This window comes from Elephantulus edwardii, unplaced genomic scaffold (genome assembly GCF_000299155.1).
Source record: "Elephantulus edwardii isolate Elephantulus edwardi_28Jun2011 unplaced genomic scaffold, EleEdw1.0 scaffold00129, whole genome shotgun sequence".
NCBI classification, from domain to species: Eukaryota; Metazoa; Chordata; class Mammalia; order Macroscelidea; family Macroscelididae; genus Elephantulus; species Elephantulus edwardii.
The window spans coordinates 5997989-6020263 of NW_006399879.1; the positions used below are offsets into that span (position 1 = coordinate 5997989).

General features: G+C 45.2%; 1 protein-coding gene across 1 annotated transcript in view; it reads left to right on the forward strand.

Annotated features, from left to right (window-relative positions):
• GRK4 (G protein-coupled receptor kinase 4) overlaps positions 1-22275 on the forward strand; it is an 82513-nt gene that overhangs the window by 725 nt on the left and 59513 nt on the right. Inside the window, exon 2 of the mRNA XM_006893658.1 lies at positions 16093-16188. Within this exon, the coding sequence (XP_006893720.1) occupies positions 16093-16188 (96 nt within the window). The remainder of the gene's footprint in view (positions 1-16092; positions 16189-22275) is intronic.

Sequence of the window (22275 nt, forward strand, 5' to 3'; positions counted from 1 at the left end):
CGGCGGCGGGTCGGCTCGGAGCTGGACAGCCTGACGGCCAACATGCAGCTGCTGAAAGCCCGCCTAGGTGGGTAGACGGCCGGGGCCCCGCCTTCCGCCGCCCGAGCAGCCAGCTGGCCGAAACGCTGGTCAGCGATCCCCACGGCAAAGGCCGCCGAGTGGCCAGGGCCGTGGTCATGGGGCCTTGAGTGGAGTCTGACTCGGGGCGACCTGTCACCCTGGAGACTAAGGTGCGCCTGACCCCGGCCATGGTCGTTGCGATCACGTGCTGTCCATCAGAGGGCTGGACACTGACCAGAGATAATGGAAGGAGAATTGTCGCCTTTGAGCTGTGGTGCTGGAGAAGAGTATTGAATGTACCCTGGACTGCCAAGAAAACAAACAGATTCACCCTGGAGAGATTTAAACCGGGCTGCTCCTTGGAGACAAGGATTCTGGGGCTTCGTCTGACATACAGACGGGTCCTTGGAGAGGGACATCGTGCTTGGCAGGGTGGAGGGACAGTGCAGGAGGGGAAGACCCTCTATGAGGTGGATTGATTCGGTGACTGGGGTAATCGGGATGGGTGTGTCCGAGGCGGTGCGGTTGGCACAGGACAGAGCAGGGTTTAGGGCTGTTGTACACAGGGTCCTGTGACTCACAGGAGACTCGATGGCACATACCCAGCTCCATCCTCATCATCTGTGACACACTGGACCCCGTGCAGTCACGGAGTCAGTCCACCGGGTTGAGGGTCTTCCTCTCTTCCTCCTTTCCAAGCATGCTGTCCCTGTCCAAGGAATAGCCGCGCCCAGCAACATGCCCATAGTGTGTGCGACAAAGCTTGGCATCTTTGTTTCCCAGGAGCACTCTGCTGCACCTTCTCCAGGACAGACCTGTTCCTCCTTTGGGCGGTAGGTCCGTGGACTACTCAGTACTGTTTTCCAACACCGCGGCTCAAAGATACTGATTCTTCTGTCATCTTGATTTTTTTTTTTAGTCATTGTACAGTGATTTATTTAATTTTTTAAAAAATTTTATTTTTGTGTGAGTGTACCATCAAATCGGATCTGACTGGTACAGGAGGAGATTGTCCCTCCTTCCCCTGCAGAGCATCTGGTGGATTCGAACTGTACGCCTCTGGGATTGTAGTTGCAGCTCCTTGTCACTAGGCCACCAGAGCTCCCCTTTAATTTTTTTTTTATTATTAGTTTTAATGAAAGTTTACAGGGACTTAGAGTCGCCAGTCATTCGTTGTTGCACTTTTCTCCCTGCCCATCCCCTCCCGCCATCTGCATCTTTATTATGCAGTTCATGCATAGCAAGTACCTGGAAAGACCATGGCCTGAATCAGACACACCCTAGTCTTTCAGCTTACACCATTGCTCTTTGATGTCCCTGACAGCAGCCTAGCAAAGATGACAGCCTAGAAAATCTTTCAGGGCAGTTTTGTTCTGTCACAGGGATCCTTTGCAAGGAATAACGGAATAGCCCCCAGTAACAGCAACCACAATGGGAAATGAGGACTTGGCTTCACCTTTCTGGGTGGCACAGGCTGAGTCCTTCCGCTACCACACACACGTCTACCCTTTTGGGGACCTGACGTTCTTGCTAACACAGACATGGGGGTTTCAGGTCATCTTCTCCAGTGGGCAAGTAGTCCTCTCTGTGCCCAGACTGGGCACTCACGAACTGTCAGCACCATACATGTGAAGACACCTGCAAGCTTCAGTGAGACACACCGATCGTCACAGCCTCGGCTGCCCTGCCAGGATGGGGACCAGGACAGCATGCCTGAGCCTGTGGGCTGCATGATGAAGAGCTGCTGGTGATCATCCCGCAGGGGACATCGAGGAACGCCTTTGAGACCCTTGGTCCTTGGAGGAATGGCTGTGGTGCACAGAATGAGATGCTGCCGGCTGGAATGTCCACCCCACTGCTGTGGAGTTGAATCTGACTCCTAGCAGTCCTGTCAGGCCCAGCAGACTCTGAGGCTGTGAATCTACAGAGGCAGACCGCCATGCACTTCCCTCCAGAGTGGGTGAAGGGCTCGAGCTGTTGACCTGTCCCCAGCACAGCATGACCACTGGGCCACCAAAGGGGATCAACTGGAAGACTAGGGATGAGGAAATGGGATGTTAGCCAAGAGCTGAGTGCAAGGTCTTCGCGTTCAGTACCTGCTCACGGTACCTGTACGTGTTCTCGAACCTCTGAGTAGAGCCAAGTGCTGGTGGGGAGAACGCCAGGCCTTGGATCACTGACAGCAGAGCACTCAGAGCTGTGCCTGCTCCCACGCCCTGGGTGGAACCGATTCCGTCTTGTTCCTCGCGGTGAACTTCCCGTTGGTCACCAGAGGCTCATCCTTAACAGTCAGCCCCAGCCCAAGTGCTAACTCGTTGAGTTAGCAGCTCACCTCCTGACAGATGACCACCAGAGCTCCTCTCTTACCTTCATTAAAAGACTGCAGACTCACTGCCATCGAGTCACACAGCTGACCCCCCTGTGGGTTTTCTGAGGTTGTGACTTGCCCTGGAGGAGACAGCACACCTTTCTCCCCAGGATCTGCTTGTGGATTCAGACTGAAAGAGAGGCGTCTCCTTTGGGTTAACAGCACAGCTTTCTGTAGACAAGTCATATAACTGAATTTTTTATGTGTTGTTGGGTTGCCTGTGACTCATAGCAACCTTAATGTACAACAGCTCTGACACCTACCCTGTCCTGAGCCAGTCTTCACTGTCTCCAACACACCCCCGTTGCCCCAGTTACTGTATCAATCCATCTCATCCAGTTCTACCTCTCCTGTGCTGTCCCTCCACCTTTCTGAGCATGAAGCCCTTCTCCAAGGTCCTGTCCTTCCTGGCCATGTACCCAAAGTGTGTGAGACAGAGCTTTAAAATCCTAGCCTCCAAGGAGAAACTTGATTTCACTCTTTCCAAGACAGACCTGTTTGTTCTCTTGGCTGTCATGGTGTGTTCAAGACTCATCTCCAGCACCACAATTCAAAGGCATCGATTCTGCTGTCATCTTTAGTCCAGCTCTCTGAACATAGCAAGTAACTGTGAAGACCATGGACAGGATCAGGCACACCTTAGTCTCTAGACTGACATCATTGCTTCTCAGTACTGTGAAGAGCTCTCTGACAGCACATTTTCCCAGTGCTATTCATCTTTTGATTTCCTGACTGCTGATGTCACACAAGCTAAAACTATAAATAATTTCAGTATCTTCTCCATTGTGGTGCTACCAGTTGGTCCAGTGGTGAGATTCTTTGTCTTCTTGATGTTGAACTTCAATCCATATTGAAGATTATGGTCCTTGACCTTCTTCAGCAAGCACTTCAGGTCCTCCTCAGTTTCACCAAGCAAGGTTGTTGATAAGTCTTCTGCCTTTCCTAATGCCACATTCCTCCTCATAAAGCCCAGCCTCCATTTGTTTATGAATTGAAAAGGTATGGACGTGTCCCTCACACATTCCTTTCCTGATTTTGAACCATGCAGTGTTTCGCAGCTCTGTTCTGAGGACTTTGTTGTCGAAGTGTAGGTTTTGTATGAACACAGCCAAGTGTTCTGAGATTCCCATTTTCCTCAAGGTTAACCACACTTTGTTGTGATCCACACAGTTAAATGTCTTTGCGTAGTCAATGTACCACAGATAGATATCCCTCTGGTACTCTTTGCTTTCCGCCAAGATTCATCCAGTGTTTTCTTGCTGTGTTCTGAGGACTGCTTCTTGGTCCAAGTATAGGTTCTGTATAAGCATGATCAAATGTTCTGAGATTCCCATTTTCTTCAAGGTTAGCCATGATTTATTGGGATCCACACAGTCAGATGCCTTTGCATAGTCAATGAAACACAGGTAGACATTCTTCTGGTACTCTGCTTTCTGCCAAGATCCATCTGACATTGGCAGTAATGTCTCTATTGCCATGACCTCTTCTAAACCCAGCTTGTATTTCCGGTAGTTCTCTGTCAGTGTTCTGCTCAAGTTTTCTGGATAATCTTCAGCAGGATTTTGCTAGTGTGTGATTTTAGTAATATGCTAAATAATTTCCATACTCTTGTTGGGTCACCTTTTTTTGCAATGGGAATAAATAGGGTTATCTTGCAGTCAGTTGGCAAGGAGTTGTCCTCCAGATTTCTTGACACAACTTGGTGAGCACATCTAAGGCAGCATCTTTGTTGGAATAGGTCAATTAGTAGTCCATCAATTCTTGGGGACATATTTCTCACCAATTCCTTCAGAGCAGCCTCCACTTCCTCCTTGATCATCATTGCCTCTTGATCATATGTTGTTTCTTGAAATCCTTCCGTGTCAGCCTATTCTTTTTGTACTGTGATTCTGTGTACTACTTCCGTCTTAATGCTTCCTGAGTGTCCTATGCAAAAAGATGACTGTCAGCTGACTTTTTTATAAAGCTACAGAGATTTACTGGTTACTGTGGAGAGTATTCTGAGCCGTAGGGACCTCATGTGATGTTAGACCTTACCGCACAGAGTTCCCGTGTGGGTAATTTCCACGGAGGGAGCCACGGTGGTCTAGTGATAAGGAGCTAACTGCCAGCCCAAAGGTATGTGGTTCAAATCCACCAGCTGCTCCATGGGAGCAGTCAACTCGCAGCCGTTTACTGCCTCTGCAAATCCACTGGAGGGTCAGCTGTGGGTTGGTTCCCACTTGATAGTACACAACAAAACAACAGGTTTCGCTGAGCAGGCAGGCTCCCACATCTTTCTGGTGGAACAGCTGATGGGTTGAATCGCTGACCTTTCCAGTTGGCCAGTCTTGGTGAGCCCCGTGACAACCCTGACAGGAGTGCAATGTGAATGCTGAATGACACGATATTTGTATTTTTTTTCTTTTCATTTTATTTTGTTTTTGAGAAAGAACTCAGGTGGAACATAGACTAAGTTTCTACCTGTACTTGACTCCCTCCTTCAAGTGCTCCCAAGTTGGAACAGATTGACAGCTGGGTTTTCAGGAAGCTGTAAATCACACTGGAAGGGATTGTATTTTCCCCATGGAACTGCTGCTTGATTCCACCTGCCAGAGGGGTACAGGCTTTGGTTAGCAGAGCATCGCCTCACTGCGCCACCACAGCTTCCTGCGTTACTTTGTTGTGTGCTGACCTAGCAGGTCTTCAGAGGCAGTAAATCTCTCATTGCAGCTACAGACCGTTGGATTGGCAGCACAGTTCTTTACCATTAGTGATATCAATGACTTTCTTTGGGTTGACCAGCTATTGTTATTTTTTTAGTTCTTCCTCACTCATTAAGATACATAGGTTCATTGTCCTAATTTTCCACTTGTATTTGTCACTTTGATCCTAGATTGTTGTTGTTGTTGTTGTTATGTGCCATCGAGTCGCCTGCAACTCATAGCGACCCTATGTACAACAGCCCTAAACTCTGCTCTGTCCTGTGCCAATCGCAGTCTCTGACACACCCATCCCGATTACCCCAGTCACTGAATCAATCCACCTCATAGAGGGCCTTCCTCTCCTGCGCTGTCCCTCCACCCTCCCAAGCATGATGTCCCTCTCCAAGGACCGGTCTCTCCTCACAGCATGTCCAAAGTATGTTAGATGGAGCCTCAGAATCCTTGCCTCCAGGAAGCCACCCGGTTTAATCCTTTCCAGGACAAATCTGTTTGTTTTCCCAGCAGTCCATGGTATCCTCAATACTCTACTCCAGCACCACAGCTCAAAGGCATCAATTCTCCTTCTATCCTCCCTGGTCATTGTCCAACTCTCTGATGCATAACAAGTGATTGCGAAGACCATGGCCTGTATCAGACACACCTTAATCTCCAGAGAGACACCACTGCTCTTCAGAACTTTGGAGAGGTCCCTAACAGCAGACTTTCCCATGGCAATGCACCTTTTAATTTCCTGGCTGCTGGTGCCAAGAGTGTTGACTGTGGAGCCAAGCAAACTAAAGCTGTGAACAATCTCAATCCCTTCACCATCCATCCTGATGCTGCCAGTTGGTCCAGTGGTGAGAATCTTTGTCTTCTTGACATTGAGCCTCAATCCATATTGTAGGCTGCAGTCCTTGACGCTCTGCAGCAGGTGCTTCAGGTCCTCTTCAGTTTCAGCAAGCAGGGTTGTGTCATCCGCATAACACAGGTTGTTGATAAATCGTCCACCAATCTTGACCCCACATTTCTCCTCATAGAGCCCAGCCTCCCGGATAATCTGTTCTGCAGACAGGTTGAAAAGGTATGGAGATAGGATGCATCCCGGCGTACGCCCTTCCCAATTTTGAACCATGCAGTGTTCCCTTGATCCTAGATAGTTCTTAAAAAAATTTATTTGTCATGTTGCACGTTTTCCCCCTCAAGCACCCACCTAGCAATGCATTCCTCATTCCAGATTTTCTCATAGATATAAAGCATAATAATGTCATTTCAGACAGTTCTTCCCTTCATCTGTTCTCATGTTCATTATCCACTTTCCCGCATTCTCTTGCCAAGCCATGTCTGTCTTACTTTGTAACAGTGGTGGTGTGCAGTATTTGTGCTTTTGTGACTGACATGTTTCACTCAGCATAATGTCCTTGAGGTTCCCCTATGTGTGTGATGTTTTACAAGTTCATTGTTTTTCAGTGCTGTGTAATATTCCATTGTGTGGATGTACTGTCGTTTTTCTATTTATTGGTTTATTGGTGGACATTTGGGTTGCTTCCATGTCTTTACTGTTGTGAATAATGAAGCAATAAACATGAGTGTGCAAACATCTGTTTGAGTTGTGGCTCTGGTTTCTTTAGGGTATTTACCCAATAGTGCAATTGCTGGATCAAATTCTATTTCTGTTACCAACTTTTTTTTTATTAGCATATTGACATTTAAGAGTCCTCTTTATCTGGTTCCATGCTAAAGTCTATATATAGGCCTATATTATAGCATTTCATTTTTAAGTAAATGAGATTGAAATTAATTTCCTCCTTTTAAAAACAAGAAAACATTCCCCCCCCATTTTTTTAAAATTAATTTTAATGAAAGTTTACAGAGACTTAGGATTTCCAGTCATTCATGTTGCGCTTTTCTCCCTATCTCCCCCTCCCCTTCTGTTACTAACTTTTTGAGAAAGCATCAGAACACCTTCCGTAGTGGCTGTACCATTTTACATTCCCACCAGAAGGGAAGAAGAGTTCCAATCTCTCCACAACCTCACCAGACCTGTTCATTTACCCTCCGTAGTTCTGAATAGAACGCTCACAGCCGGACCAGGCCCCTCGCCACCCAGTCATGACTCACAGCACCGGCCGTCAGTTTTCTGAGCCTCTTTAAGTCTCCACAGGAGGGGACCACGTCTTTTCCCCACAGTAGATTTTTTTTCCCACTGGTAGATTTGAACCACTAACCTTTTGCATAATAATGCATCATATAGCCAGTTATGCCACCAGGTCTGCTAAAGACAAACCTTTTTTTACTATTTAAACTACTGTTTGGTTTTAAAACTTCAGGGAATATTTTTTTTTTTTTTTTGGTTTAAAGATTATCTTAAGGCAGTAGTTTCAGGGGTTCATCTACCCTCTATGGCTCCAGAAAATCCAGATTCCATGAAATTGAAATTAGAGAATCTATTCTGCATTTTCACTTTTATTAAATCAAGATTCCTCATGAAATCTTTGATCAAAAGGTTTCCTAATGATGGCTGGGCACCATTCAGTATTTTTTGTCACAAATGCCTGTACTTTGTTCTTCGAAGAATCCCATAATAACTCATGGTTTTGTGACTTTTTAAGGTCTGCCTCCAGTGGGCAGAGAATGTTTAACCCAGGGTTGAAAGAGAAGACTCACTGAATTCAGTTACTACAAAGAGACATTAAATATGAGTCAGCTGTAATTCTGTGGCTGTATGCTGAATGTTCATTGTATGAGGGATGTTTTCCTACGTTAACAGGTGCATTTGTTTATTATAGAAGCAGACAGACTAGTTCCCAGAAAGACATTGTTTCTGTCCTCACTGTACAATGTGAATTCAAGGGGAGAAGTATGTGATAGGCACATTTAATGTGAAGCTTATCTTCTAACAAGTCCTTTCTGGCTACTGTGCCATTTGACTGTTTAATACTTTTTGTTATGTTGTTGTTAGGTGCCATCAAGTCAAGTACAACTCATAGTGACTCTATGAACCACAACCCAAAATCCTGACCTATCCTGTGACGTCCTCATCATTTCTGGCACACGCGTGGCCATTGCTGCAATCACCTTGTCAGTCCATCTCATTGGAGGTCTTCCTCTCTTTTGAGGACTTCTACCTTTCCAAACATGATGCTCCTTTCCAAGGAATAACCTAGGAAAATGTCCAAAGTGTGAGAGGTGAAGCTTCGCCATCCCTGCCTCCAAGGAGCAGTCTGGCTGCACTTCTCCAAGACGTGTGGGATACTCACCCTCTTCTCCAATACCACAGCTCAAAAGCGTAATTTCATATTCTCTCATCCTTCCATAGTGTTCTTAAGCTGAAGGAGCTAAAAAACAAATCCAAGCCATGGGTTGCAATACTTAAGGATACTTTGGGTAGAATGTTAAATGATCCAGGCGGTATCAAGAGAAGATGGAAGGAGTACACAGAGTCACTGTATCAGAAGGAATTGGCTGACAGAGAAGAATTTAATGAAATAACATATGAACAAGAGCCTATCGTGATGAAGGAGGAAGTTCAAATTGCTCTGAAGGAATTGGCAAAAATCAAGGCTCCAGGAGTTGATGGCATACCAATTGACATAGTTCAACAGACAGACACTGCCCTGGATGTGCTTCACTAAGTTGTGCCAAGAAATCTGGAGAACAGCCAGCTGGCCCACTGACTGGAAAAGATCGATACTTGTTCCATTCCAAAGAAAGGTGACCCAACAGAGTGCGGGAATTATCAAACAATGTCATTAACATCACATGCAAGCATGATTCTGCTGAAAATTATGCAAAAAAATGTTTGGAACAATATGTCAACAGAGAACTGCCAGATGTGCAGGCTGGATTTGGATGAGGTCGTGGTACTACAGATATTATAGCTAATGTTAGATAGACCTTGGCAGAAAGCAAAGAATACCAGAAGAATGTCGATCTGTGCTTCATTGACTATGCAAAGGCTTTTGACTGTGTGGATCACAGCAAACTGTGGCTGACTCTGAGAAGAATGGGAATTCCAGAACATTTGATTGTGCTAATGCAAAACCTGAACTTGGACCAAGAGACAGATAGTCGTCAGAACAGAGCAAGGAGACACTACGTAGTTCAAAATCAAGAAAGGGGTCTGTCAGGGATGTATTCTGTCTCCATACCTTTTCAATCTGTATGCAGAACAGATCATCCGAGACTCTGGCTGTACGAGGAGGAATGTGGCATCAGGATTGGTGGAAGAGTCATCAACAACCTGCATTATGCAGATGAAACAACCCTGCTTGCTGAAACTGAGGAGGACCTGAAGCACTTGCTGCAGAAGGTCAAGGATTGCAGCCTCCTATATGGATTGAAGCTCAGCGTCAAGAAAAAGATTCTTACCACTGGGCCAATTGGCAGCATCAGTATGGATAGTGAAGAGATTGAGATAGCTAACAGTTTTAATTTACTTGGCTCCACAGTCAGCACTCTTGGTGACAGCAGCCAGGAAATCAAGAGATGAATTGCATTGGGAAAGTCAGTTGTGAGGGACCTCTCAAGAGTACTGAAGAGCAACGACATCAATCTGGAGACTAAGGTGCACCTGCTCCAGGCTATAGTCTTTGCAGTTAGGTGCTATGCATCAGAGAGTTCGACAGTGACTAGGGATGATAGAGAATTGATGCCTTTGAGCTATGGTGCTGGAGAAGAGGGTTGAATATACCATGGACTGCTAGGAGAACAAACAGGTTCGTCCCGGAGAAGTTGAAGCTAGAATGCTCCTTTGAGTCAAGGATTTTGAAGCTTCGTCTGACATACTTTGGGCATGTTGCAAGGAGGTACTCGTCCTTGGAGAGGGACATCATGTTTGGGAGAGTGGAGGGGCGGCGCAGGAGAGGAAGACCCTCGATGAAATGGATTGATTCTGTGACTGGAGCGGTGGGAATGAGTGCGTTTGGGATGGCTAGGTTGGCACAGAATAGAACGGCGTTTAGAGCTCTTTTACATAGGGTCGCTATGAGTTGCAAGCGACTCGATGGCACATAACAACAACATCATCCTTATTATCTAACTCTCAGATGCATAGCAAGTAATTGAAAAGATCGTAACCTGAATTAGGTGCACCGCAGTCTTCATACTGACATACTGCTCTTCAGCATTTTGAAGAGGTCCCTGACAGCAGACTTGCCCACAGTAATACATCTCCTGATTTCCTGACTGCTAGTTCTAGAGGTTGATTATGGATCCAAGTAAGACAAGATTATTGGCACTTTCAATCCTTTCATTATCTATCATCATAATGTTTATCTTTCGATAATGATGAGGGTTTTTTATTGATGTTGAGATGTAATCAACAGTGAAGGCTGCAGTGTTTGATCTTGTGCAGAAAGCCTTTTAAACCCTCACTTTCAGCAAGCAGAGTTGTGTCTTCTGTGTGACACAGGTTGAGACTTCCTTCGATCCTGATGCCATATTCTTCGTAGAGGCCAGCTTTGTTTGTTCAGCATACAGACTGAATAGGTATGGTGCAAGGGTACAGCCCTGACACACACCTTTCCTGACTAAACCTTTCAGTGTTCCCTTGCTCTGTTGGGACAACAGCTTCTTGGCCTAGGCATAGGTTTCATATGAACAAAATTAAATGTAAGCTATAGTTTGTTATGAACTACACTGCCAAATGCCTTTGCATAGTCAATAAAACACAAATGATGTTACGTACTGTCAAGTCACCTACAAATCATAGTGACCCTATGTACAACAGCACTGAAGCCAGCCCTGTCCTGAGCCAGTCTCACTGAGTCTGACACACCTATCCCCTTACTCTAGTTACTGTATCAATCCATCTCATCCAGGGGTTTTGTCTCCTGCACTGTCCCTCCAGCCTTCTGAGAATGAGATCCATCTCCAAAGTATCAGTCCCTTCTGGTCACATGCCAAGAGTATGAGACAGAGCTCCAAAATCCTAGCCTCCAAGGAGAAACTTGGTTTCACCCTCTCCAAGACAAACCTCTTTGTTTTCTTGGCAGTCCATGGTATGTTTAAGATTCTTCTCCAGCACCACCCCCCAAAGGTATCAATTTTTCTGCATCCTTAGTCGTTGTCTAGCTCTCTGATGCATAGCAAGAAATTGTGAAGACCATGGACTGGGTCATGTGTACCTTAGTCTCTAGACTGACATACATCGCTGCTTCTCAGTACTATGGGAAGGTCCCCGACAGATTTACCTAATGTGATTTGTCTTTTGATTTCCTGACCGTTGGTGCCAGGAGTGTTGATTGTGGAGCAGTGCGAGCTGTAGCTGTAAACAGCCTCAATCTCTTCTCTGTCATGCAATTGCTAATTGGCCGAGCAGTGAGACTCTGTCTTCTTGATGTTGAGCTTCAATCTATATTGAAGACTACAGTCCTTGACCTTTTGTAGCAAGTGCTTCAGGTCTTCTTCAGTTTCAGCAAGCAAGGTTGTGTCATCTTCATAACGTAGTTTGTTGATGAGTCTTCTCCAATCCTGATGCCACATTCCTCCTCATAAACCCCAGCCTCCTGGATGATCTTCTGCATATAGATTGAAAAGGTATGAAGACAGGATTCATCCCTGATGCCCTCCTTTCCTGATTTTGAACCATGTACTGTTTCCCTGCTCTGTTCTGAGGACTGCTTCCGGGGCCAAGTATAGGTTTTGCATGAGCACAATCAAGTGTTCTGGAATTCCCGTTCTCCTCAAGGTTAACCACAATTTGTTGTGATCCACACAGTTAAATGCCTTTGCATAGTCAATGAAGCACAGATGCTTTCTGCCAATATCCATCTAACATTGGCGATAATGTCTCTAGTGCCATGATCTTTTCTAAACCCAGCTTGTATTTCTGGTCGTTCTCTGTCAATGTTCTGTTCCCTTCGTTTGTGGATAATCTTCAGCAGGATTTTGCTTGTGTGTGATATGAATGACACTGTACCACAGCATTCATTTTTGAGGGCAAAATAATAATGATCAATTTATTGGAAAGTTGCATCCCCAAAAGAGACGGACCTCCCTCTGTGACAGGCGATCCGGAGAGAGGGCCACAAGTAGTGGTATCTCGATGGCTCCATGGTAAAAAAATGATGACTAAGGTAAAAAAATGAAGAGCTCGTGTTCTGTGTGGGGCGTAGGGAAGTAGAAAAAAATGCAGAAGAAGCCCCAGCACCTTGTCTGCAGACCCCTCTCTGGTCAGGGCCTCCATCCTGAGTGCAGGTGAGCATGTGCAGTGTCTGGAGATCCACCTCTGCTGCTGCTTCGGGCGCCTCCAACCCCTCACACTTCATCTCCCTGGAAAATGGCTCCCCTCCTGCTTGCTTCCTCCTTCCAGTCACGCTGATGTCCTTGATCAGACAAGAGGTTTTCTCAGTGGTAAAATTACAGTTTCCCAGAGTGCTTCAGTTTGAAGACTCATTTCTTAGAGCCAGATATTTTAAAATCAGTTTTGGTGCTTCATAACCAAAACCAAAATACTTGTTTGGTTTTTAGTTTTTTTTAAAAATAATTTAAAAAAATGTAATATTCGTTTCAATGAAAATTTGCAGAGACTTTGGGTTTCCATTCATTCACTGTTGCACTTTTTCCCCCCTCCCAACCTTTCCCCCTAGTTCACTCCCCTCTTGGAAAAGTAAAATTCTTTCATTGTTTTACAAACCCTCCCCCAGGTCCACTCCAATATGCAGCGTTCATTCTGGACTCCTGTCATGACAAAAATACCTAATCACATATTCCTTTTAAATAGTTCTCTCCCTCATCTGTTTCAATGCAGTATATATTATTAAGCCCATCTTTCTCAGTCTCCCCCCAGCCCCAAGATCAGTCCTCTTTACAACAGTGGCACCATGCAGTATTTGTCCTTTTGTGACTGAGATACTTCACTCAGCACAATGTCCTCCAGGGTCACCGATTTTGAATAATATTGCATGAGTTGCTTGTTTTTCAATGCAGTATAGTATTCCACTGTGTGAATATACCACTGCTTCTCTATCCATTCATTTGTTGATAGGCACTTAGGTTGTTTCCGCCTCCTTGCTGTTGTGAACAAAGCCGCAATAAACATGGGTGTGTATATATCGGCTTGGATGTCAGCTATGGTCTCTTTGGGGTATATTCCCACTGGTAGAATTACTGGGTCAAATGGTATCTCTGTTTGCAACTTTTTGAGAAAGTGCCATATAGCCTTCCACAGTGGTTGCACCATTTTACACTCCCACCAACAGTGAGTAAGGGTTCCAGTTTGTCCACAACCTCACCAGCAATTGTTGCTTGCTGTTCTGTTAAATTTTGCTATTCTGACTGGGGTGAGATGATATCTCATAGTTGTTTTGATTGACATCTCTCTTAGAGCCAGGGATTTTGAACCTTTCTTCATGTGCTTGTTAGCCATCTGAATGTCGTCTTTGGTAAAGTGTCTGTCCCTATCCTGTGCCCATTTTTCTATTGGATTATTTACCTTTATCTTATTGTGGTAGTGGTGGTTGTTATGTGCCGTCGAGTCGCTTGTGACCCTATGTAGAACAGCTCTAAACTCTTCTCTGTCCTGTGCCAATCTCATTGTCTCTGACACACTCATCCCGATTACCCCAGTCACCGAATCAATCACCTCCCAGAGGGCTTTCCCCTCCTGCGCTGTCCCTCCACTCTCCCAAGCATGATGTCCTTCCCAAGGAACAGTCTCTCTTTACAACATGACCAAAGTATGTCAGACGAAGTCTCAGAATCCTTGCCTCCAAGCAGTCCATGGTACCCGCAGCACTCTTCTCCGACACCAAAGCTCATAAGCATCAATTCTCCTTCTATCCACCCTGGTCATTGTCCACCTCTCTGATGCATAACAAGTGATTGCAAAGACCATGGGCTGTACCAGACACACCTTGGTCTCCAGAGACACACCGTTTGCTCTTCAGTACTTTGGAGAGGTCCCTAACAGCAGACTTTTCCCATCGCAATATGTCTTTTAATTTCCTGGCTGCTGGTGCCAAGAATGTTGACTGTGGAGCCGAGCAAACTGAAGCTGTGAACAATCTCAATCTCTTCACCATCCATCCTGACGCTGCCAGTTGATCCAGTGGTGAGAATCTTTGTCTTCTTGACATTGAGCCTCAGTCCATACTGAAGGCTGCAGTCCTTGACCCTCTGCAGCAAGTGCATGAGGTCTTCCTCAGTTTCAGCAAGCAGGGTTGTGTCATCCGCATAACACAGATTGTTAATAGATCTTCCACCAATCCTGATGCCACATTTCTCCTCACAGAGCCCAGCCTCCCGGATAAATCTGTTCCACATACAGGTTGAAAAGGTATGGAGATAAGACACATCCCTGGCGTACACCCTTCCCAATTTTGAACCTTGCAGTGTTTCCTTGTTGTGGTACTCAAGTATTTTATAAATTCTGGATGTAAGTCCCTTATCTGATATGTCATTACCAGATATTTTTTCCTAGTCTGTGGCTTCCCTTTTTACCCTGTTGGAGAAGTTTTTGGATGTACATAGGGATTTAATTGTTAGAAGATCCCATTCATCTATTTTATCTTCTCCTAGTTTTGGTTTTTCAGGATACTTGGAAGACTGTTTATGTTGTGGATGAGGACTTGTAGCGTTCTTCCAAGCTTTTCTTAAATGAAGATTCTAGTCCTTGGTTTTAGTCCTAGGTCCATGATCCATCTTGAGTTGGTTTCTGTATATGGAGTAAGGTGTGGATCTTGCTTGAGTCTTCTGCACATACTTTTCGAATTTTGCCAACACCATTTTTTAAAAAGGCTGTCGTTTCCCCACTTCACTGATTTCATCTCCTTGTCAAAAATCAGTTGACCATAGATAGATGGGCTGATCTCCAGGTTCTCAATTCTATTCCATTGGTCCATGTGTCTGTCATTGTACCAGTACCATGCTGTCCTGACCACCATGGCAGTGTAGTAGGATTTGAAATCAGGGAGTGACATACCTGCTACCTTTCTTCTATTTTTAAGGAGTGCTTTGCTTATTCAGTGCTTCTTTCCATTCCAAATGAAACTGGAGATTGCCTTTTTGATCTCGTTGAACAATGGGATTGGTATTTGTATTGGGATTGCATTAAACGTGTAAATTGCAAAACCAAAACACTTGTGAGGTTTGAGTGTGGTTTTCCCATCATGCTCCTTTCTCTGTGGGATGCCTCTCCCCACCTCCACTCGCTGCCCCCAAGACCCATCTTGTCCTTCCAGCCTCAGCCTGGCCCCCGTGTTCACAGAGACCCCCTCAGCCAGCCTAGCACCACAGCCTTTATACCACTTGGTTTTGCTTCGGCCATTTAACCTTATGTGTGGCTTAGTTTTTTCAGTATTACTTATCATTATTTAATTTATTGTTTTTTTCTCACCCCCTCTCTGTGAAGTAGAGAAAAGACTTTGTCTTTTTTTCACCACGATATTCCTAACACATTGAAGATGTTTGGTGCACATTTTAAGCAGCCTTGTGTACTCTTTGCTGTTAGATCTGGGCACAGGGGCACTCAGAGGAACAACTGCAAGGGCCAGGGTTACGAGGTTTCTAAATGACAGAGCCAGTGACCAGACCACTCCCCCAGCTGCCTTCCAGAGAAGACATCAGTGTAAACCTTTTTATTTTCACTTCTTTGAGCTGTGGTGCTGGGGAAGAGTGTTGAATACACCATGGACTGCCAGGAGAAAGAAGTTCGTCCTGGAGAGGGTGAAACCAGGCTGCTCCTTGGAGACAAGGATTCTGAGGCTCGGTCTAACATACTTTGGACATGTTGTAAGGAGTGACCAGTCCTTGGAGAGGGACATCATGCTTGGAAGAGTGGAGGGACAGCTCAGGCGAGGAAGACCCTGGGTGAAATGGATTGACTCAGTGGCTGGGGTAATGAAGGCAGGTGTGTCCCAGACAGTAAAGTTGGCACAGGATAGAGCAGTTATATTTACTTATAAATAAACAGAAGTAGGAAGGTACATAGTGGGCGTAGTTACTGGATACTTCTGACCTTTTTTTTCTTCCCCCATCTAGGAGGCTATGGAAGAAAAAGCAGTCGCAGCAAGAGATGGAAGGAGCTGCTGAAACTGCCCCCGCTGAGCAAGTGCGAGGCGCTGAGAGACTCCATCGGTGAGTGGACAGCGCCACCTCCTGTCTGCGGGGGTGCCTTTCGGCCCGGGCTCAGTCATTTAGATTTCCCTAAGAGTTTGAAATACCACGTTCGAGACTCCTGTTGTCATAATTCCGCCCAGGAACAGAGCCCTTGAGGTTTTCTGACCTACAGTTTAAAGTACATGGTGATGGCTTTTTCCTTGTTGGTTTTGTTAGGTGCTGTCGAATTGCATATAACTCAAAGTAACCCAAAGAACAACTGATCTGAACCCTGCCCTGTCCGGTGCCGTTGTCACGATCTCTGACACTCTTGAGCCCACTGCTGCAGTCACTGTGTCAGTCCACACAGGTGGCGGGCCTTCCGCTCTCTCGCTGTCCCTTTACCTTCCCAAGCATGATGTCCCTCTCCCGGGAATAACCTCTCCCGGCAACAAGCCCAAAGGATGCGAGGTGAAGCGTCATCATGTTTGCCTCCAAGGAGCCCTCTGGCTGCTCCCTCTCCAAGACACGTTCTTTCGGTGTCCATGGGATACTCGGCACTCTTCTCCAACACCGCCCTTCAAAGACATCAATTCTTCTCTCATCCTTAATCATTGTCTAACTCTCAGATGAATGGCAAGTGATTGAAAAGAATCAGGTGCACCTTAGTCCTAAAACTATTAGGTTTACTCTTCAGTGATTCGGAGAGGTCACTGACGGCAGACTTTCCCAGTGAAATACGTCTCCAGATTTTCTGACTGCTAGGACCAAGGGTATTCATTGTAAATCTGAGCAGATGAACTCATTGACAATCTCGATCCTTTCTCCATTGATCATGATGTTGCCTATCAGTCCAGTGGCAAGGACTTTTGTTTTCTTGACATTGGGATGTAATCCATATTGATGATTGCAGTGTTTTACCTTCTAATCAAGTGCTCCAAGTCCTCATTTTCAGCAAGTAGAGTTGCGACTTTTTCATTAGAAATATATATATTTTTTTATTATTTTGTGTGTGTGTGTACCGTCAAATCAGATCTGACTGGTACAGGAGGAAATCGCCCCTCCTTCTTCAGCAGAGCATCTGGTGGATTCGAACCGCATACCTCTGGGATTGCAGTGCAGCTTCTTGCCACTAGGCCACCAGAGCTCCCTTAGAAATATTTTTTTATACGGTGACTGGGATAATTGGGATGGGAGTGTCAGAGACAGTGCGATTGGCACAGGACAGAGCGCAGTTTAGGGCTGTTGTACATGGGGTCGCTATGAGTTGCAAGCGACTTGACGGCACATAACAACAACAGCAAGAAACGCTGGTGATTATATATAGAAGAGAAGAATGATGAAGTAGAATTCCTCTCTCCAGGACTCAGTTGATCATCTTTCTGGAAGTAAACCCTGTGAACTATTTCTTAGTCCGGTCGGCCCTCCATGTGTGAGGGCCCAGTGTCAGTGGATTCAGTCAACATGAGCGTTGAAAACATGGGACAGATATTTGGGGAGGAAAAGGCTCTAAAAACAAGTGATCAGAGCGATTCACTCCTCAAAGGCTAAGAGGGGGCAGAAAGTGCTGTGTACACAGTGCTTTTAGGCTGTTTTAGGTATGTGAATAATCTCGAGACAATCTGAGGTACACGGGGGCATGTGCATTGGTTATATGCAGATCTGATGCTCTTTCCTGTGAGGACTTGTGTGTCCCTGGAGTCAAACCGCCAGAAGCAAGGGACCACACAGCCTGCCTCAGAGTCTTCTGTGCATATTAATAGTGATTATTGACAATAATTTTTGAGAAGAGACTAGTGAAATAAGAACGAGGCACTTTAGTGTGAAAGAATACGTTGCTGTTGTAAGATACCATTGATGGATTCAATTCGTAGACCCCTGTGCAACAGAACAAAACATGCCCTGGGTCTGCGTTCTTATGATTGTCTGTATGTTTGAACCCGTGCTTAACCTTCACTGATGATTGAAGATTGATGAGTAGTGGGATCAAAGATACATCCAAGAAGAGAGCGAAAGGTCGTTATAGAGACGGAGAGGAAGACCAAAACGGATGTCAGAAGAGACCCTGAAAATCACACTAGAGCCTCAAGAAGCCATGACAAAGGGAAGAGATGCTGTAAAGTAGAAACACAGAATGTTTCAAAGAATATTTGCAAGAAGACATAGCAGAGTGTTGTAACGGAATGTTTGAAGAGCTGGAGTTGGAGACTAGAAAAGGAAGAACTCACTTAGCATTTCTCGAGTGGAAAGAACTAAAATTCAAGTTTTGAGTTGCAATACTGAGAGATACTATGGACAAAGTCTTAAATGATCCAGGAAGCATCAAAAGAAGATAAAAGAAATACACAGAGTCACTGTGCAAAAAAGACTTGGTTATCACTGAAAAATTTCAGGAAGTTGCATATGATATAGAGCCAATGGTGATGAAGGAGGCCTCAAGCGACATTGAAGGCACTGGCAAAAGAAAGAGGCCCCAGGAGTTGAAGGCACACCAGTTGACATATTTCAACTAACAAAGGAGGTCCTAGACTGGCTTACCAACCTGTGCAAGGACATTTGGTAGCCACTTGATGTGAAAGAGATCCCCACCGGATTGTGGGAATTATCAAGCAGTAGCGTTGTACTGAACACTGCTTTGCTTGCATGTGAAAATCATTGTCAGCCCAGCTCATTCTGGGCCTCCCTCTCTTGGCACTGACCCTCTTCCCTTCCAAGCCTGATGTCCTCCAAGGAGTAGCCCTCTTGACAACATGCCCAATGTATAGAAGACAGAGCTTCACTATTCTTGCCTCCAAGGAGCAAACTGGTTTCACCTTCTCCAGTACAGAACTGTTGGTTCTTTTGGCAGTCCATGGTACGTTCTGTACTTTTCTCCAGCACCACAACTCAAAGGCATTGATTCTTCTTCTGTTATCCTTAATGATTGTCCAGCTTAGAGATACGTAGCGAGCAATTGAGAAGACCACGGTTGGATCAGGTGCATCTTAGTGTTGAGACTGACGTTGTTGCTCTTCAGTGCTCTGCAGAGGTCCCTGAGAGCAGATTTTCCCACTGCAGCTCACATTTTGATTTCCTGACTGCTGGTCCCAAGGGTCCATATTCATTCGCATTCCTAAAAGAGGTGATCCAACAGAATGTGGAAATTACTGAACAATATCATATGCCGAAAAGGAAAACCCAACAAAAACACATGAGCAAAATACTGCTGAAGGTCATCCAAAAACAACTAGAACAGCGATACATCAATGGAGAACTACCAGATTTATAAGCTAGGTTTAGAAGAGGCCGTAGCACCATCAACATACGTTACCAAGTAGAATGTCCTTTTCCAGGGATTGGTCTCTCCTGATTCAGAGAAGATGAGTATGGCCCCTGTGCAAGGATGACACGCAAATTTGTGACGCGTTCCATATGTATAAAAAAAAAAAGTGAGACAAAGTCTCATTGTGAAAACAGCCTTATCGATAAGAGGGAAACTCTGCAGGTCTGAAAAAGGATGAGCGGTAGGTAGAGGGCTTGACATGAGCTCGGGAAGCCAGCTGAAGCGTGGCTTCAGTCTGAAGACAGAATTTCTAGTTCAAAGGGTGTGTAACCTTCTCTTGTTTTAATTAGGTATGAAATCGAATCTTTCTATTGGACTAAGTTGCTTTTCCCTAATTGATAAAATATTTATGTATGAAGGGATTGTGGTTATGTCCCTTTGAGTCACCTGCAGCTCATATCGACCCTGTGAACAGCAGCTTTGAAGCCTGCTCTGTCCTGAGCCAGTCTTACTCCAACACACCTACCTCCATCGCCCCAGTTATTGTAACAGTCCATCTCATGTAGGGTCTTTCTCTCCTGCACGGTCCCTCCAGCCTTCCAAGCGTGATGTCCTTCTTGGAGGACTGGTCGTTTCAGAATCTTTGCCTGCAGGGAGCAGCCTGGTGTCCCTCTCTGCGGGACAGTCCTGTTTGTTCTCCTGGCAGTCCACAGTGTGTTCAGCATACTTCTTCAGCACCACGACTCGAAGACACTGATCCTTCTTTTATCATCCTTAGTTAGTGTCCAGCTCCCTAACCCACAGCAAGTAACTGAACATCATGGCCTGGATCAGGCGCACCTTAGTCTCCATACTGACATCGTTTTTCTCAGTACTCGAGAGAGGTCCCACACGGACTTCCCCAATGCAATCCGTCTTTTGATTTCCTGACTGCTAGTACCAAGAGTGTTGATTGTGGAACCAAGCAAGCTGAAGTTGTTAACAATCTAAATATCTTCTCTGTCTGTCGTGAAGCTGCCAGTTGGCCCAGTGGTAAGAATCTTTGTTTTCTTGATGTTACGCTTCAATCCATATTGAAGACTATAGCCCTTGACCTTTTGCAGCAAACGCCTCCTTGTCCTCAGTTTCAGCAAGCAAGGTTTTCATCTTCATAACACAGGTTGTTGATGAGTCTTCTTCCAGTCCTGATGCCACATTCCTCCTCATAGAGTCCAGCCTCCCAGATGATCTGCTCTGCATACAGTTTGAAAAGGTATGGAGACAGGAGGCATCCCTGACACACACCTTTCCTGATCCTGAATCATACAATGTTTTCCTGCTCGGACTGCTTCCTCATCCAAGTATAGGTTTTGCATGAGCACAATTAAGTGTTCTGGGATCTCCATTCTTCTCAAGGTCAGCCACAATTTGTTATGATCCATACAGTCAAATCCCTTTGTGTAATCAATGAAACACAGATGGACATTTCTCTGGTATGCTCTGCTTTCGGCCAAGCTCCATCTAACGTTGACTGTGATGTCTCTAGTGCCGTGGCCTCTTGTAAACCCCACCTGCACATCCGGCAATTCTTTGCTGATATACTGTTCCAGTAGTTTTTGGATAATCTTAAGCAGAATCTAGCTTGTGTGTGATTTTAGTGATATATTTCAATAATTTCTACACTGTGTTGGGTCATCTTTTTTAAGAATGGAAATAAATACAGATTTCTTCCAGTTAGTTTTCTTCCAGATTTCTTGGCATAACTGGTGAGTGCATCCAGGGCAGCGTCTGTTTGCTTAATGTAATCCACATTAAAGTTTGTATTTTTTAATCTTCTGCAGGGAGCATTTCAGGTTCTCCTCAGTTTCAGCAAGCAAATTTTTGTCATCTGCATAACACAAGTTGTTGATGAGTCTTCCTCCGATCCTGTTGCCACATTCCTCTTTGTAGAGTGTGACCTCGTGAATTACTTACTCAGCATATAGATTGAATAGCTATGGAGAAATGATCCGACCTGATGCACACCTTTCCTAGCTATAAACCATGCAGTGTTCTCTTGTTCAGATAGCAGCTTCTAGTTCTGGATGGAGATTTCATATGAGCATAAATAAGTGTTCTTGATTGTCTTGGAGAAGGTGCAACCAGAGCGCTCTTTGGAAGCAAAGATATGAAGCTTTTTCTCAGTTAACTCTGGTAATATTTCTTGAAGAGGTTTTTTCTTGGAGAGGGACATTGTGCTTAGAAAGGTGGAGGAGAGAAGACCCTCAACTAGACGTGGTGACACAGTGACTGCGGCAGTGGGCTCTAGTGTGTCAGAGATTGTGAGGACGGCACAGGACAGGGCAGGGTTCAGGTCTGTTATTCACAGGGTCACTGTGAGTTGAGCTCAATTTGACGGCACTTAACAACAACAAGTGTTCTGGAATTCTGATTCTTCTCAGTATTAGCCATAGTTTTTTTAGGATCCACACAGTCAAATGCTTTTGCATGGTCAATAAAATACAGATAGGCTTTCATCCAGGACCTATCTGACATCAGCAGTGATATCCTAAACTGCACAGGGATCAATCAGATTGACTACAGCTGTGTAAAGAGTTGTTGGAGAAGGCTTAATATCAGAACCAGACCAGTACTGACTGTGGAATGAACAGACCCTCAATTACTCGTGTGCAAGTTCAAAGTGAATCTGAGGAAAAGTAAAACAAATCCACAAGAAACACAATATGACCTTGAGTCTGGCCCAACTGAATTAAAAACTCACCTTAATGACTAGGGAGGATAGAAGGCGAATTGATGCCTTTGAGCTTTGGTGTTGGAGAAGAGTATTGAGGACACCATGGACTGCTAAGAAAACTAATAGATTCATCTTGGAGAGGGTTAAACCA